Source organism: Erinaceus europaeus, chromosome 9 (assembly GCF_950295315.1).
Source record: "Erinaceus europaeus chromosome 9, mEriEur2.1, whole genome shotgun sequence".
Lineage (NCBI taxonomy): Eukaryota > Metazoa > Chordata > Mammalia > Eulipotyphla > Erinaceidae > Erinaceus > Erinaceus europaeus.
Genome location: NC_080170.1, coordinates 11,172,949 through 11,188,517, shown reverse-complemented (window position 1 = coordinate 11,188,517; position 15,569 = coordinate 11,172,949). Strand labels below are relative to the sequence as shown.

General features: G+C 56.8%; 1 protein-coding gene across 1 annotated transcript in view; it reads left to right on the top strand.

Moving 5' to 3' along the window:
• Positions 1-12,888, top strand: part of COL23A1 (collagen type XXIII alpha 1 chain) — a 275,148-nt gene extending 262,260 nt beyond the window's left edge. Inside the window, exons 10-28 of the mRNA XM_060197271.1 lie at positions 121-147; positions 908-916; positions 1,541-1,594; positions 2,183-2,245; positions 2,560-2,604; positions 3,226-3,303; positions 4,880-4,933; positions 5,274-5,318; positions 5,827-5,916; positions 6,745-6,807; positions 7,091-7,153; positions 7,359-7,385; positions 8,715-8,777; positions 8,848-8,901; positions 9,064-9,090; positions 9,934-9,987; positions 10,113-10,199; positions 11,575-11,613; positions 11,929-12,888. Of these exons, the coding sequence (XP_060053254.1) occupies positions 121-147; positions 908-916; positions 1,541-1,594; positions 2,183-2,245; positions 2,560-2,604; positions 3,226-3,303; positions 4,880-4,933; positions 5,274-5,318; positions 5,827-5,916; positions 6,745-6,807; positions 7,091-7,153; positions 7,359-7,385; positions 8,715-8,777; positions 8,848-8,901; positions 9,064-9,090; positions 9,934-9,987; positions 10,113-10,199; positions 11,575-11,613; positions 11,929-11,931 (945 nt within the window). The 3' untranslated portion in view covers positions 11,932-12,888. The remainder of the gene's footprint in view (positions 1-120; positions 148-907; positions 917-1,540; positions 1,595-2,182; positions 2,246-2,559; positions 2,605-3,225; positions 3,304-4,879; positions 4,934-5,273; positions 5,319-5,826; positions 5,917-6,744; positions 6,808-7,090; positions 7,154-7,358; positions 7,386-8,714; positions 8,778-8,847; positions 8,902-9,063; positions 9,091-9,933; positions 9,988-10,112; positions 10,200-11,574; positions 11,614-11,928) is intronic.
• The last annotated feature ends 2,681 nt before the right edge of the window (positions 12,889-15,569 follow it).

Below are 15,569 nucleotides of genomic sequence, written 5' to 3'. Positions count from 1 at the left end.
ATTCCAGGGCCTGGGACAGGGGTTCTCAAAGTATGGTCCCTGGACTAGCAGGTCATGGAAAGAGGGCCTGTGAGTCTTCTCCAGGGCAGGTCTTTTCACCCCACCCAGTCAGAGACCCAGGAACCAAACCCAAACCCAGGAACCCCTGTTCAGAGTGGGTCCCCCCCACACACACAGGACCCAGCCCTGCCTTCTCTCCACTGGGACACTTTCCCTGAACCTCATCTGCATCTGACCACCCTCTTTTTTTCTTTCTACAAGATGATTTATGGTGGCTGGGCAGTGGTGCACCTGATTGAACACTCACATTGCCATGCACAAGGGCCCAGGTTCAAGCCCTTGGTCCCCACCTGCAGGGAAATGCTTCACAAGTGGTGAAGCAGTATTGAAGCGCTCTCTCTCTCTCTCTCTCTCTCTCTCTCTCTTTCTCTGTCCTATCAGATTAAATACAACATTTATAATACTATTTTTAAAAAATATATATTGACTTATGACACACAGAGAGATAACCAGAGTCACTCTCCCACATGTAGTGCCATGGCTCAAACCTCACACATGCAAGTCTGTTGCTCCAGCGATTGTGAAGCCTCCTCTGGCCACTTGGTGCTCAGTATTAACTGGCTATTTCCTTGCCCTCATTCCCTTCCAACCCTTTTATTAGGACCTTATCTTCTTAGTCTACAGTGGCTACAAAAAAATTTAGATACAGGCTGGGGAGATAGCAAAAAGACTGTCAAGCCTGAGGCACCAACGGTCTCAGGTTCAGTCCCCTCACACCACCATAAGCCAGAACTGAGCGGTGCTTTAATAAAAATAAATAATTTCTAAAAAGATATTTGGGTGGTTTTTTTTAAGATTTGTTCATTTTTAACTATTTGTGTATTTCATAAGATAGAAGTAGAGAGAGGGGGGCCAGGTGGTAGTGCACCTGGTTGTACGCACGTTACAATGCACAAGGACCCAGGTTCAAACTCCTGGTCCCCACCTGCAGGAGGAAAGCTTCACAAGTGGTGAAGGAGGGCTACAGGTGTCTCTCTTCCTCTTTATTTTCCCCTGCCTCTCAATTTCTGGATGTTTCTATTCAATAAATAAATAAAGGTAATAAAAAAATGTCAGAGATAGTGAGAGAGAATAGAAAGAGAGTGCATCACTCTAGCATATAACAGTGCCAGAGATGGAAAGTGGGGCTTCTTGGAAGTCTAAAGCTCTACTAATATGACACCTCCTGGGCCACTATTCAATCAGTTTTTATGAAAGAGACAGACAGACACCAGACCACTGCTCAGCTCTGGCACATGTAGGTCTGGGGATTGAACCGGGAGCCTTAAGTATACAAGGCCTGTGTTCTGCTGCTGAGCCACGTCCCTAGTCAAAGATACTTGTTGGCAGAAAGGAGGAGGGGAGGGAGCGAAGGAAGAAGCGACTCCCTCCCCTGCCCCTGCTCCAGAGGAGGGAGGAGCTGCCTGACCCTGGGTGGCCAGTGATGGTGTAAGGACTGAGCTGGCTGGAGCGAGGGACCTGCTGACTATTCTCTCCTCAGGGGGACGACGGGACCCCAAGCCAGCCAGGGCCCCCTGGGCCCCCAGGGCCCAAGGTAGGTAGCTGTGCCCAGATGTGCCCACCCTCTGGAGATCCGGTCTTCCTGAAACCCCTGTTTGGCCCCTTCATGGCCTGGGGATATGGGTCCTGCCCAGGGCAGGAAGATCCTTGGGCTGGCACTCCATCCACTTGCCCCCTAAAGCGCTGGCTCTCTACCCTTGCCCCAGGCCAGGAACTGGGTAAGCAGCCCCTCGGGGTAGCCCCCAAATCCTGGCCAACCTGCCCCTAAAATGACTTTTTAACCTCCAAGCCATGACAAAAATGTACCAGATGCAGCTCAGAGGGTGACATTGGGGGCAGTGGGTACATAGCATAATGGTTATGCAGACAGACTGTCACACCTCAGGCTACTGAGTCCCAGGTTCAGTCCCCTGCACCACCATAAGCCAAAACTGAGTAGTGCTCTGGTTTAAAAACAGAAGAAGAAGTAGTAGAAGGAGAAGAAGGTGGTGACATTGGTGCTAAGTCCCCAGCTGAGGTCTGCGCTCCCCCCCCCACGGACCCAGGGACACACCCAGAACCCAGAAGCTGTTCTTGAGCAGCGCGGGCAGCCTGGCCCACAAAATGGGGATGTCTGTTTCAGGGGGAGCTGGGAAACCCAGGACCTCAGGGAGAGAAGGGAGTGGATGGTGCCCCAGGACCCAAGGTGAGTTAGAGCCCAGCTCCCACTTCCCCGGACCCAGGCCATTTGTACCCCCCCCTCGGTGAGGAGGAGCTGTGTTTTTACCTCTAATTTGTCCTGTTGAGTGTGAGGTTCCTGGTGGGCCAGGACCCAGGGGCCTTCCTGGGGGTGGGGAACTGGAGTCCAGGGTGAGTGTGTGGGGCCCTGCGTTGGCTATTCACTGCACAGCTTTCTGGCCCATTCTGGCCATTCTGCCTACTCCTGGGGTGGGGGGCAGGGGAACCTGGGGGGTGATGGTGGGGCACCTGGGCTTCAGCTGTGGCCTCATGTCTGCACAGGGGGAGCCGGGTCAGCCAGGCACCAATGGAGCTGCAGGACTGAGGGTGAGCAGCCCATCCCCCACAGCGATGCTCCTAATGCCAAGGGCCCAAGGGAGGTGGGGACACCAGAAGGGGGGTGGGGGGAGACAGATGCATGGATGGTGGCTGTGGAGAGAGGGAAACATCTTCACCACAAATTCCAGACTGGAGCTTCTGTCAGTCCCTTTCGAGGGATAACTAGATCTTTAAAACCAGACCCCCCCCAAGAATAAGCATGTCCACACCAGACTTTGCCCTGGCTCTCCATCAAGGAGTGGCCATCACTGGGGCCTGGAGGGGCTGATCCTGGAGGGCAGTGGGTGGGATCCCGGGTGCCCCATCCCTGGGCCTGGCTTCAGTGGCTGAGGAGGAGCTGTTGATAAGGTGAAAGTGAGGACAGGAGCTGGGTCCCACCAGGCTGGGGAGACTGCAGCAGGCCTGCTGGGACTCCCTCTGGGCCACTAAAGTCCTCTGAAGTCCTCCTCCCCCTCCCTCTCCTTTTCCTCCCCCTGCTCATCCTTCCCCTCCTCCTTCTCCTCCCCCCTCTTTCTCCTCCTCATTTTCCTCCTCCCCTCCTCCCTCTCTTCCTCTCCTTCCTTCTCCTCCTCCCCTCCCCCTTCCCTTTTCCTTCCCCTCCCCCTGCAGGGAGCCCCAGGCCTCAAGGGTGAGCAAGGGGACACAGTGGTGATCGACTATGATGGCCGGATCATAGATGCCCTGAAGGTACTGCCCTTGGTCCTTTCCTATCTCTTCACACAGGTTCCAGGCAGCTGGGCAGAGACCCTCCTCTCCCAGCTGCTGCGCTGGGTGCCTGCCCAGCCCCAGGGGCTGCTGACGCCAAGGCAGAGGGGAGCTCTCTTGGGCAGCGTGCGTGCAACCAGTGCCCATGCACCTCCTTGGGGAGGGGGAATGACAAGCAGGAGGACCAGTTTCTAAGGACCACTGGGAGGGAGGGCCTTGAGAAGGGCAGGGCCTGTCCCAGGAACCAGGAAGGGTGGCCCCAGCCCCTGCCCTGTGCCACCAGTATAGGACCCACCCCAGTGAAGGGAGAGCATCAGGCAGCACTGGGGAAGGTTGGTGGCATGATCCCCAGAGACGGACCTGGCCTCAATGTGGTGTTTCCCACAGGCCTCAGGGAAGTACAGGCTTATGATAATGGGCCCTCCGCCTGCACCTTGTGGGGTACGGGAGAGGGAGAGGGCTGTGTAGTGTGGGGTCTGTGGATTGTGGGGTGCTGTGTGTACTGTGGGTACACATAGTACAGCGTGGGTACTGTGGATTGTGGGTGTGTAGTGTGTAGGGCTGGGTGTGTGGGGCATGGGAGGGGGTACAGTAGGGGTTGCATGTGATGTGGGAGGCCCACATGTGCTTGGTGTGTGGTTCTACAGGAAGCCTAAAGACACGTTCTCTCTGTGCAAGGACACAGGAAGGGAATAAAAAGATTTATTTATTAAAGGAGAGAGAGAGGAAGGGAGGGAGGGACGGAGAGGAGCCAGAGTATCGCTGTGACATCCAGGAAGGTTCCTGGGGGCCTGGCGCCCGCCCACCTTCATCCTAGGCACCTCGTAGGCCAGTGATGCCCGGGCCCTTAACCCTCTCGCCCACAGTCCACATTCAGTCTCACACACTCAGGAGGAGGTGTGTGGCTCTTAGGGTGGCAACAGTGAGGAACAGTGGATGTGGGTACAGCTGGAACAGGTATCCCTGAGCCTGACCTGAGAAGAGGGGCATGTCCATGGGTGGGGGACAAGGTAGGAGAGTGAGAGGTAGGGAGCTGGGGGCTGGGCAGGGCATAAGTGCAGGGCCTGGCCTGGTGATGAGACCTAGGGGCAAAGAGACAGCCTGCAGGGTATCTGGGGGGAGCTGAGGGCAGGGGCAGGCCTAGGGACAGAGAAGATGGCCTCCCTTCCTATAACACCAGGCCGTGTAGCCAAGGGTCAGAGAGCTCCCAGAGGGAGCAGGGGCAGAGTTGGGTCACTGCTGGAGACAGGGTGTTGCCTGGTCCCCGAGGAAACAAGAAGCCACAGAAGGCTTGAACAGTGGAGTGCTGGTTCAAATCTGTGCTGGGGGGCTGGCTCTGAGGATGTCTGGGCTTTCAATGGCCATGGACACTAGCATCTTCCCCACGCCCCCTCCTCCCAGGCTGTCCTCCACCCCAGACCTGGGCCCTGACCTGGCAGGAAGGGTAGGTTGGGACACAGGTCGTTGGGCCCTGCTGCAGCCCAGCCAGAAGAGCTGTGGCTCTGTGGGCAGGTGGGAAGCCCTGCCTGATGCTGACCAGTTTCACTTTTGCACACAGGGTCCCCCAGGGCCACCAGGACCCCCAGGTCTACCAGGAACCCCCGGAGCCAAGGTCAGTGCAACTGCAACCATGTGGCCCCTGGGAGCCCCCCTGCCCTGCCCTGCCCTGCCCCCATGGCTCCCACAGCATCCCAGCCTGACTCCTGCGGGGGGCTGCTCCCTCCCAACCCAGCTGGGTGCTCATTCCTGCCTGCCCCCCTCTGATGTCTGCTGGGTGGCCCAGCCTTGGAGGGCTCTGAACAAACCTGCAGTCCCTCCAGCCCCCAGGATGGAGCCCCGGGCTTCCTCTCCCATGCCACCTAGTCTGCACCCACAGCTCCCTCTCCCTGGGGGCCTGGGGGTCTGGGGACCCTGGGCCACTGTAACCCCACTAGCCATCTGTTTCCTTCCAGGGCGAGCTTGGATTGCCTGGTGCCCCAGGAATTGATGGGGAAAAGGTCTCTGTCTGTCTCTCTCTCTCTTTCTCTCTCTCTCTCCCTCCCTCCCTCCCCTTTGGGGCCTGGCATCAGGAAGAGTGTGTGTGTGTGTGTGTGTGTGTGTGTGTGTGTGTGTGTGTGTGTATCCTATCATCCATGGATATGTACTTAGCACCAATGGCTCCTCCTTGGAGGGTGCCACTTCACAAACATTCCACATGACTGGAGGTGGGGGGGGGGCAGTGGTGCAATGGCCAGAAGTGGGCTTGGTTGGCTGGGTGCCAGTTGGGGACTTCCACCACCTGAGAAGTGAGCACAGAGTTGACCCCAGCCCTGTTAGTGCCCCCCATGGCTGCCTGTCCTGCCCCATGTCGTGCCCCCTCATCCTCCCACAGTGAGTCCAGAGGTCACCCTCCTATTCCCTTCCTGCATGGCCTCAGGACCACCAGGAAGGAGTGGGGGCCTGGCCTGAGCCACACTGGGGAGCCCCACCTCCTACTGACCCTTGGGCCCTGCTCTCGATTGCCAGGGCCCCAAAGGACAGAAGGGGGACCCAGGAGACACTGGGCCAGCTGGCCCCAGAGGTGAAGCTGGCGCGATGGGCCTATCAGGCCTCCCGGTAAGTGTGTGTGTTGGGGGAGGGAGGAGGAGCAGGTGAAGGTAACTCTGCTGGGGCACCTACCTCTAAAGGGGGATCCCCCACCCCTGCCCCATCCCCCGGAATCCCCAACGGCCCCCCACACCTCCATGAAGGTGTCTCAAGGAGGGGCATCACTGCTTCCTGCTCTGGAGTCCACACAAGTACTTCACTGAGCCTCAGTTTCTTGCCTCCAAAAAGGGGTAACTATTTTTACTCCCCTGGCCAACCCACAGACCAGGATAGGCTGGCATGTGGCCTTGTTCTTGTCCAGTCAGCTTTGGGGCCCCCCATCCCATACCCCATTCCCCCACAGGGCGGGTGACACCAGCTTAGGGAGCAGTGGTTGTTTTGTCTCCAGGGTTGGAGAGACACTTGCAGCCCTGCTTCACCACTTGTGAAGCTTCCTCCCTGTAGGCAGGGACAGGAACTGAAACCCTTGGTGTATTGCACCAAGGTAAAAGACTCTGGGGTAGGTGGGGGTGAGAGTACAGGTCCTGGAACATGATGGCAGAGGACCTAGTGGGAGTTGTATTATTATGAAGAAAACTGATAAATATTATGCATGTACAAACTATTGTATTTACTGCCAACTGTAAAGCATTAATCCCCCAATAAATGGGGGGGGACTTAAACCCACGTCCTTGTGAACTGTAATGTGTACACTCAGGCACGATCCCAGCCCTGAGGGTGTAAAGGCCAGCCAGTGTGTGACTACTGCTAAGGCCTTCCCAGGAAACGGGTGGTCCTGAGCGGGGGGGTGGGGGGGTGTGAGTGGGCAGAAGCACTCAGAGCTGCCCCTTTCTGCAGGGCGCCGATGGCCTCAAGGGGGACAAAGGGGAGCCAGGCCCTGACCATCTTCAGGAAAGCCTGGTAAGGAGGCACTGAACCCGGAGTTCCCCCAATGCCCTGCCCAGGGCTCTCAGCCTGGGGAACCATCCCAGGACACTGTGGGAGCCTCAGGCTGTGTCTAAGAATCATCTGAGGTCCCCAAGTCTGGCCACTGGGACCCCCTCCAGGCAGGGTCTCCCCTGGGCAGGAAGATATACCCCCCAATCTCAGGGCCCAAGTCCCTCCAGTGTCTTGGGAGCTCAAGAATTGGGCAGGGGGGTGATGCAGGGACAGAGGTCACCGAACCTTGTCTTCCTCCTCCTAGGCCCAGATTGTGGAGCCAGGGCCCCCTGGCCCTCCAGGCCCCCCAGGGCCCCCAGGCCCCACGGTAAGAACTTTGGCTTGAATCAGCCAGGATGTAGGATGGTGGGCCCAGGACAGGTGGGGGTGGGGTACATCCAGTAAAGAGGGTCAAGCCAGAGTCAAGGCCTGTGAGTGGCCTGCAGGCTCCTGTGGTGGGGGGGGGAGGGGTCAAGACTCTGAGGCCCCACCCTCATGGCCCAATGCTCTGACCTGCTCTTTCCCTCCCCCAGGGCCTTCAGGGAATCCAGGGTCCCAAGGTGAGTGCTGGGGTGTGGGGAGAACATCCCCCATGGGCCAGTGAAATAGCTCACTGGACAGTGTGCTACTTTGCCATGTGTGTGACCCCGGCCCCCATTGCATTGAAGGAAGCTTTGGTGCTGTGGTCTTGGAGTCTCTCTCTCTCTCTCTCTCTCTCTCTCGCTCTCTCTCTCTCTCTCTCTGTCACCAGGGTTATCACTGAACCTGGGTGCCAGCACTACAAATCTGCTGCTCCCAGTGGCCACTTTTTTCTTTCTGTTTTATTGTATACAACAGAGAGAAATTGAGAAGGGAGGGAGAGAGGGAGGGAGAGAGAGAGGGAGGGAGGGAGGGAGGGAGGGAGGGAGGGAGGGAGGGAGGGAGAAGACACCTGCAGACCTGCTTCACTGCTTGTGAAACTTCCCCTGTAGTTTCACAAACCAGGGTCCCTGAGCATGGTAATGTGTGCACTCAACCAGCTGTGCCACCACCCAGCCCCACCCCTAACTTAAAGAAAGAAAGAGAACACCCCCCTTTGCTATAGCCCCACAACCTGGAAAGTTCCAGGAAGTCCTGCTAATGAGCTAGTGAGGTCCCAGAGCTGCCCCTCATCTTTCCGGGGCCTGGACATGCCCAGCACACCGCCCCCAGCATAGCCTCCTTCCTTCTCTTGGACCCACTGCCACTCTCCACTTCCCTACTGTCCCCCACACATGGGTTACTTTCTCTCACTCTCCCCCTCTAACGTGGGCCCCATTCTATTGTCTCCACCTCCTGTCCCTGCACCCCTCTGCCTGGCACACCCCCCCACACACACACTCACTCAGCCCATGGCCTGTCCCCTAAGTCTAGGGCTTGTCATATCCTCTGCTCTGAATTAAAATGTGAGTGTGGTCAGCTTGTGTCCCTGTCTCGGGCATTGTCCCCTCCCCTGGAGGAAGCTGATGGGGGCAGGAGCCATGGAATCCCAAGCTGAGGGGCCCCAGCTCTAGACCCACTAGCGCCCCATTTCGATTGGGCCAGCATCTTCCCAACCCACGTGTAGCAGAGGTGGCTGCCCACAGGGACAGGGGCAGGGCTGGTGCTCTGAAGCTCCACTGGCCCTTGCTGTCACCCATTCCCAACTGTCCCCACCCATCTCCTATGACAGGGTGACAGCCACCTCCCACAGTGGCCCACGGCACCCTATACAGGAGGTGAAGTGTGCGCCCCACAGCTCCATCTCAGTGTCACATAGGGCAGGCAGGGCTGGGTGCTCAGAGCCTGGAGCCTGTCCCTCTGCCCCTGGACAGGTGCCCTGCCCTCTGTCCAGTCCTGGTCCCTGACCACTGTGTCCGTGTTGCTTCTAGGGCCTCGACGGTGCAAAGGGAGAGAAGGGCACAACCGGCGAGAGGGGCCCTGGTGGGCTGCCTGTGAGTGTCCCCCACCTGGCCTGGGAGGGTCCCCACACTGGTAGCCCCTGACCCCTTCTTTTTCTCTCAGGGGCCAGCAGGCCCTCCGGGCCTCATTGGGCTGCCAGGAACAAAAGGAGACAAGGTAACCCCTCTGTGAGCACACCCTAGCCTAGGGCTGTGCATCCCTGGCATCCCCCCCCACACCTCACTGCTATGGGGGTGACACTCTGGGCTTGCAGATGCTGCCAAAAACTGAGCTCCCAGCACCTCAGCCCTCTCACACTCCCTTTATGTCTCTCCTCAGGGCAGACCAGGGGAGCCTGGGTTAGACGTGAGTATCTCAGTCGTCTCTCCCCTCCCCCACCACACACACACCCATGCTCCATCCCTCTTGAGTGTAGCACTGTCCTCAGGCTACCAACACAGTGACTGGCCTGGCTGACTGGGATGTGACCCCCCCTTCCTCCAGGGCTGGGTCTGTAGCTGGCTGTTTCTCCCTGTGCCCCCAGAATTAAGGCCAGTTCACAGACCTATGCAGGGCTGTACCCCATTGACTGGATGGATGGAAGATGGACTGACAGATGATGTGTGTGTATGTATGTATGTGGGATGGATGGATGGATACATGAATGGATGGATGGATGGATAGATAGATGAATGATGGGAGCTGGATGGATTGATGATGGATGGATGAGTGGATGGATAGATGAAAGATAAATATAGATGAAATACATGTTGGGTGGATGGGTGGATGGATGGCAGATGAGTGAACGATGTCCTCATTGCCTGGGTGAAGAATGAATGATGGTGGGTAAGCTTAGCCCACAGCCCAGTTCCCAGCAGATATTCCCAGATGCTGGTCAGATGGACAGTTGGGTGGAGGATGCACAAGAGAGTGCACCCAGGGCAGACAACAGAGGTCACCATTTTCACTTCATTGATATGACAACCATGGTAAACTCCATGGGCTTCCTGGGCTTCTGTCCCCATTGACAGGGGCCAGGCTCAGCTACACCTGACTGGTGAGTGTGAAGGTCCCTCTGCTAGGTCCCCGCCATCCTGTGGAGTGAATGTCCCCTGGGAGGGCCCTGGCTGGCTGGGACCAGTGGAAGGGAGAACGCAGTGACAGAAGTGGACTGATAACAGAGACTTTCCCCTTTGATCCTACTATCAGGGCTTCCCTGGACCCCGTGGAGAGAAAGGTGACCGGAGCGAGCGTGGAGAGAAGGTGGGCTCAGGGGTGGGCATGGGCATGGCTGACTGGCAGCCTAGGACCCCAGGCCTGGCTCTGGGAGGTACTGGGGGTTGCAGAGCTGGCAGCAGTGGCCTCACCCCACCTCCCTTCTCCTGCAGGGGGATCGAGGCGTTCCTGGCCGGAAAGGAGTGAAGGGCCAGAAGGGGGAACCTGGACCTCCAGGTCTGGACCAACCATGCCCTGTGGTAGGTGTGGAGCAGGACAGAGCCCCACCCCCACCCCCTCGCGCCTTTGGGGCCACCATTACTGTCACTTGGTCATCCCAGCTCCCCCTGCTCTGGTCCTGGGCATGGTAGGGGGGGTGGGTGGGAGGCAAAGAGGCTCCCCCTGCTCTGGTCCTGGGCATGGGGGGAAGCAAGGACCGCTGCTCTCCTCTGCATTCCCCCCCTCCCTTCCCCTACCTACTCTGCCTCTTTCCCACCCCACCGCATCCCCACCAGGACCCCACTGGCCTGTCATCCCCAGTGCCTAGAATAGCCAGGATCCAGGCCCCTCTTCTCAGCAGACAGGGAGGGCCCACACCCCAGACTCTCCACTGGCACTCAGAAACAGCTGGGTCCCCACCCTAAAATAGGTCAGGTAACCATACCTGTCACCCTTAGGTGCAGGGAAAGGAACCTCCAGTCACACTGTGTGTACCCAGAGAGACACAGTGCCCAGAGACCCCCTGAAACCCCTGCTCCTCAGTCTCCTCATCACACTGAGGGGTGCTGACCCCCACTTCCAGAGGGTTTAGAGGGAGGGGCTGTGAGCAGGGTGCAGGGTGCCCTCCCCAGGCCCTGAGCCAAAGCCTTCCCTCCCAGTCACAAAGCCTTTGTCTTGAAAGCAGGAGAATCAGAGATGCAGAGGCCAGCGAGGGGTACCAGGCTCTGGGAGCCGGCCTCAGGGCCGAGGGCCCTGCCCTGCGGTAGGCGCCTGGCCAGTGGTGCACTGTGTGTGCTGTGCTGTGCTGTGTGCTATGTTCTGCTGTGTGCTGTGTGCTGTGTGCTGTGCCATGCTGTGTGCTCTGTGCTATGTGCACTGTGTGTGCTGTGCTCTTTGTACTGTGTGTGCTGTATGTCGTGTGCACTGGGCCTTTGGTTGCCCCTGCCACAACTCTGCCTGCCCTCCTGTCTCCCACCTCCCCACTTTCCTTCCTGTCTGACTCTGGGCATGTGGACAGGGGGTTCCAGGGTGCAAGCCTGCATGTATGTGTCCAGTTGGGGCCCAGGAGCTCTAGCTGATGGTCAGTTCCATTCCATCCACTGCCATCTGGATGGCTGTGGTGGCCCCCAGCCACTCCATCCCCTGTCCCAAATCCATTCTGTCTGCCCTCAGATGCCAGGGCAGCCCAGAGGGGGCCTCACTCCTGGACTGTCCTTCAGTCATGACAGACCCCTGACAGGCTCAGTCTAGCAACATGAGGGCTCGGAGCCACTGCCCTGTGTGCAGTGGACAGGGCAGGCACTGGCCCCCTCGGTAGGCCCAGTGGCCTCAGCTGGAAGCTCACTCCACATGGGCAGGGGGATACAGGCTATGGAGAGCCCCCTAACCCTAACTCTGAACCTCCTTTACTTCTAGGGCGCTGATGGGCTGCCCGTGCCTGGATGCTGGCAAAAGGTACCTGAGGGGAGGGTTTGGGGACAGCTGGGAGGAGCTCGGGTGGAGAGCCCCAAAGGCTGGGCATGGATGTAGACTCTGGGTCCTGGGTGGCTATGAGAGCCCACCTGCTGGTTACACAGGCTCCCTCACAGCCTTCCTCCCTCACACTCTTCAGCACTTTCAGGGACTGGGTCCTCTGAGGCTGCTGAGGGGGAGTGGTGCCCCAGGGCCTGAGACAAGATGAGTCCATGCCCATCCCAGAGGAGAGGGGGGCCCAGATCTGGGTGGGAGCCTCTGTACCCTCTCTGCCTTCAGCCTTCCCTCTTTCTCCAGTGACGCTGGCACTCAGCTGACCACCTGTACAGACCCGCGTGGATGTTTTTCACGTTTGTAAAAACAAAACAGTAATATATTGATCTTCCTGGGATACAACACCTATGGCCTTTGAACTTTGGGTGTCTGGCCCAGCAGAAGCTGTCAGCCCAAGAGACTTGGGGAACATGGCTCCCAGGAACCAAGAACCCGCCCCCGGGCTTGGCTTTCCAGGAGGGAGACGAAGGTGGGAGGGCCTGGCTCCAAGAGACTGCGAGAATGCTGCGCCCGGCCTGAGGTCACCTGATCAGAGAGAACCCCCCACCCCACCCCATGGCCCCCAAGTCCCACCCAGAAGACCCAGTGTCTGGACAGCTGCTTCCCCCAGCCGCCAGATTCAGCAGAGCCAGCTGTGTCCTCCCAGGGTCGAACCCCCCAAACCCTGTGCCCTGGGTACATCAGGGTAGAACATTCCTGCAGCTACAAGCCAGCAGCCAGCCGTGGGGGGAAGCACCCTTATCCCACTGATCCCCCAAGTCTACAGGCCTCAGCCAGTCCATGTGATGACACATGCGCTCTGGCCCAGAAGACAGGCCAGGTGCCATGACAACCAAATGTGGAAGACAGGGCATCATGGGCCAGAGTGACCACCATATCCTGCCTGAGCCCACATCACCCAGGGCTGGACCATGCTGGACCCCACAGGCCTGAGGCCAGGTCCCACTGCCCTCAGCATCCCACCTGGAGAATGCCGGCTAGCCTGCCAAGCATGGGCCTCCCGAGTTGGGGGGCAGAGAGGCAGCCCCCAGCAGGTCCCCAGCTGCTGGGCTGAGTAGAGGCTTCCCTTCCCCCACACACAAGGGTCCCAGCCACCAGCTCTGGCCCAGCTCCTAGCCTCCCCTCTGTGTAGATGGATTCCGCTGCTTCCTTCCCTCTCTGTGTAGACGGATTCCACTGCGCATAATAAACCACCAGTGTGTTTCTGGGTTTGTCTGTCCTTGCAGCCCTCCAGGGGGCTGTGGGGACCACCTCTGTGTGAGATCAGAGCAGTAACAGAAAGCCAACCCAGTTTATTCTAAAGACCTAATTGGCTGTGTGGTCTGGGAGGTGGCGCAGTGGATAAAATGTTGGTCTCTGAAGCATGAGGTCCTGAGTTCAATCCCCAGCAGCACATGTATCAGAGTGATGTCTGGTTCTTTCTCTCTCTCTCCCTCCTATATCTCTCATTAATAAATAAATAAAATATTTTTTAAAAGACCTAATTGGCTATATTCAGCCATTAACTGGTCAGTGAGTCAAATCGGGCAGCATCCCATCCAGCAAGAATGGTGCTTCAAAAACTGCAAAACGAAGAGGTTTTGTAGGCAGAAGGAGGGCAAAATAAGAGAAAGGTGATTACTCCTTCGGGATTAGGGACTAGAAAAGGGTCTTGAGACAAAATATTTTGTCCTTCTTTGGGGGACAGAAAAGATAACCTCACTGGAAATGACCTGAAAATTCCATACTGACCATTTAGGACTGCAGTCAGGTTTGGTGAAAAATGTCGGTAGCTTTAGCACAAACGCTGCTGTCTTGAGCCTGTCATTTTCCTTTTTAACAAGTTTCAGAGTGGCCATTGCTGAATGGGAAGGAACAAAGGGGACACCCCCCCCCCATCAGAGCCACCCAAGAAACCAGATAAAAGGGCCTAGGGTTAGGGCATAGCTGGCACTTGGAGTCAAGACAACATGGCTACTGGGTCATCTGGCCATTCACTTGGTCACTTCTCAGCCAGTGACCAGTAACTGCTACATGACAAGTGGTCCCAAAATACTGATTCATTATGTTTCTTCTTTTTTAAAAAAATATTTTATTTATTAATGAGAAGGAGAGGAGAGAAAGAAAGAACCAGACATCACTCTGGTACATGTGCTGCTGGGGATTGAACTCAGGACCTCATGCTTGAGAGTCCAGTGCTTTATCCACTACGCCACCTCCTGAACCAGTCTTTTTTTTTTTTTAACCAGAGCACTGCTCAGCTCTGGTTTATGGTAGCAGGGGGCATTGAACCTGGGACTTTGGAGCCTCAAGCATGAAAGTCTGTTTGCATAACCATTATGCTATCTACCCCCATCCTGGTTCATTATGTTTCTGTCCTGGGGTGATGGTGCTCAGCTGAGTGGCTGCCACATATGCTGTCCCTGGCAGTTGATGCTGGGACATCAAGTGGCCAGAACACCCAGGGATCTTCAGAACATGGTGGCTGGAATCCAGCATGAATGCCCCACATGGAAGCCATGTCATCTTTTATGGCCTCAGGAATCCTGTGGTACCACTTCCTGCCAGAGTGAGAGGCTACCCAATTCAAGGGAGAAGTCTCATTGTCCCACTGGAAGGAGAAAGCATGGGATAGTGGGTCTTGCTGTAGCCCACTTAGAAAATTCAGCCAGCTCCCTCGTCTGCGACAGGAGATACACGGAGGCTGTGGGGCAGTGACCAACCAGCTACAGGGAATCAGTGACTAACTGGGACAGCTCTTTCCCCAGAAGTGCCCTTGACTCTGAACTCCCGATTCAAGATCAAGCAAGGGCCACCATCCTGCAGAATGTCTCACCACAGCCTGACATTGTAACCCCCAAGATTGTAACTGTGCCCCTTTCCCGGATTACAAAACCAGACACACCCTGGGCGGTGTAGGCAAGAGGAAGCCTGAGTGACAGGTTCTCAGGCCTTCTCCATCCAAGCTCTGAGGCTAAGGAGAGCCCTGGTGTGGGTCTATGGTGCTCATGAGTGGGAAGCCAGTTAGCTGGGTCACTGGGGCTGTGCTAAAGACTGATGAAAAACACTGGGGGGCTCCAGATGTCTTTTGGAGTCACAGCACAACCCCCCAAATCAACTACATTCTACAGTTTGTAATTCACTCCACCCAAGTCCCCTCACTAGCCCTGTGAAGGATGTGCTATAAGGGAGGCCCCAGGGAGTGGGATATGTTGAACCAGGCAGGATGTGTAGATAGGTCCCAGCTCTTTGGGGTTTTTTTGTTTGTTGTTTTGTTTTGCCTCCAGGGTTATTGCTGGGGCTCCAGTGCCTGCACTACAAATCCACTGCTCCTGGAGGCCACCTTTTTCCCATTTTGTTGCCCTTGTTGTTGCCGTTATTGTTATTGTTGCCATTGGTGGTGTTGTTGTTGGATAGGACAGAGAGAAATCAAGAGAGGAGGGGATGGGGAGAGAGAGATAGGCTGGAACCCGGATTCTTACACAGGTCCCTGTGCTTTGTGTCATGTGTGCTTAACCCGCTGCCCTACCACTCTGCCCCCAGATCCCAACTCATATGTCTGCCTCTTGCTCTGAGTTTGAGCAGCAGTGTGTGGAGTCAGTCGGGCTGTCCTGGCATGTCAGGTGATTGACAGGAGCAAAAGCTCCTCCCTTGTCCCCCCAGACATCCAAGAAGGGTGAATCCTGCTCTCCCAGGTAGGACAAAGAAGTTCATGTTTTCCTTGCTGTCCCCTGGTGGCCTTGTACAACATAGCCTGGAGTCAGCAAACTTCCAGAGCTTGGGGAGAAGACTTAAGATCCAATTCAGCTTTACAATTACAGCTGAGGCGCCAGCAAGAAGTAGCTCACTTAGTGAGCTGCTTCACCATGCGTGCGACCCAGGTTCCAGCCTGACCCCCATCGCAT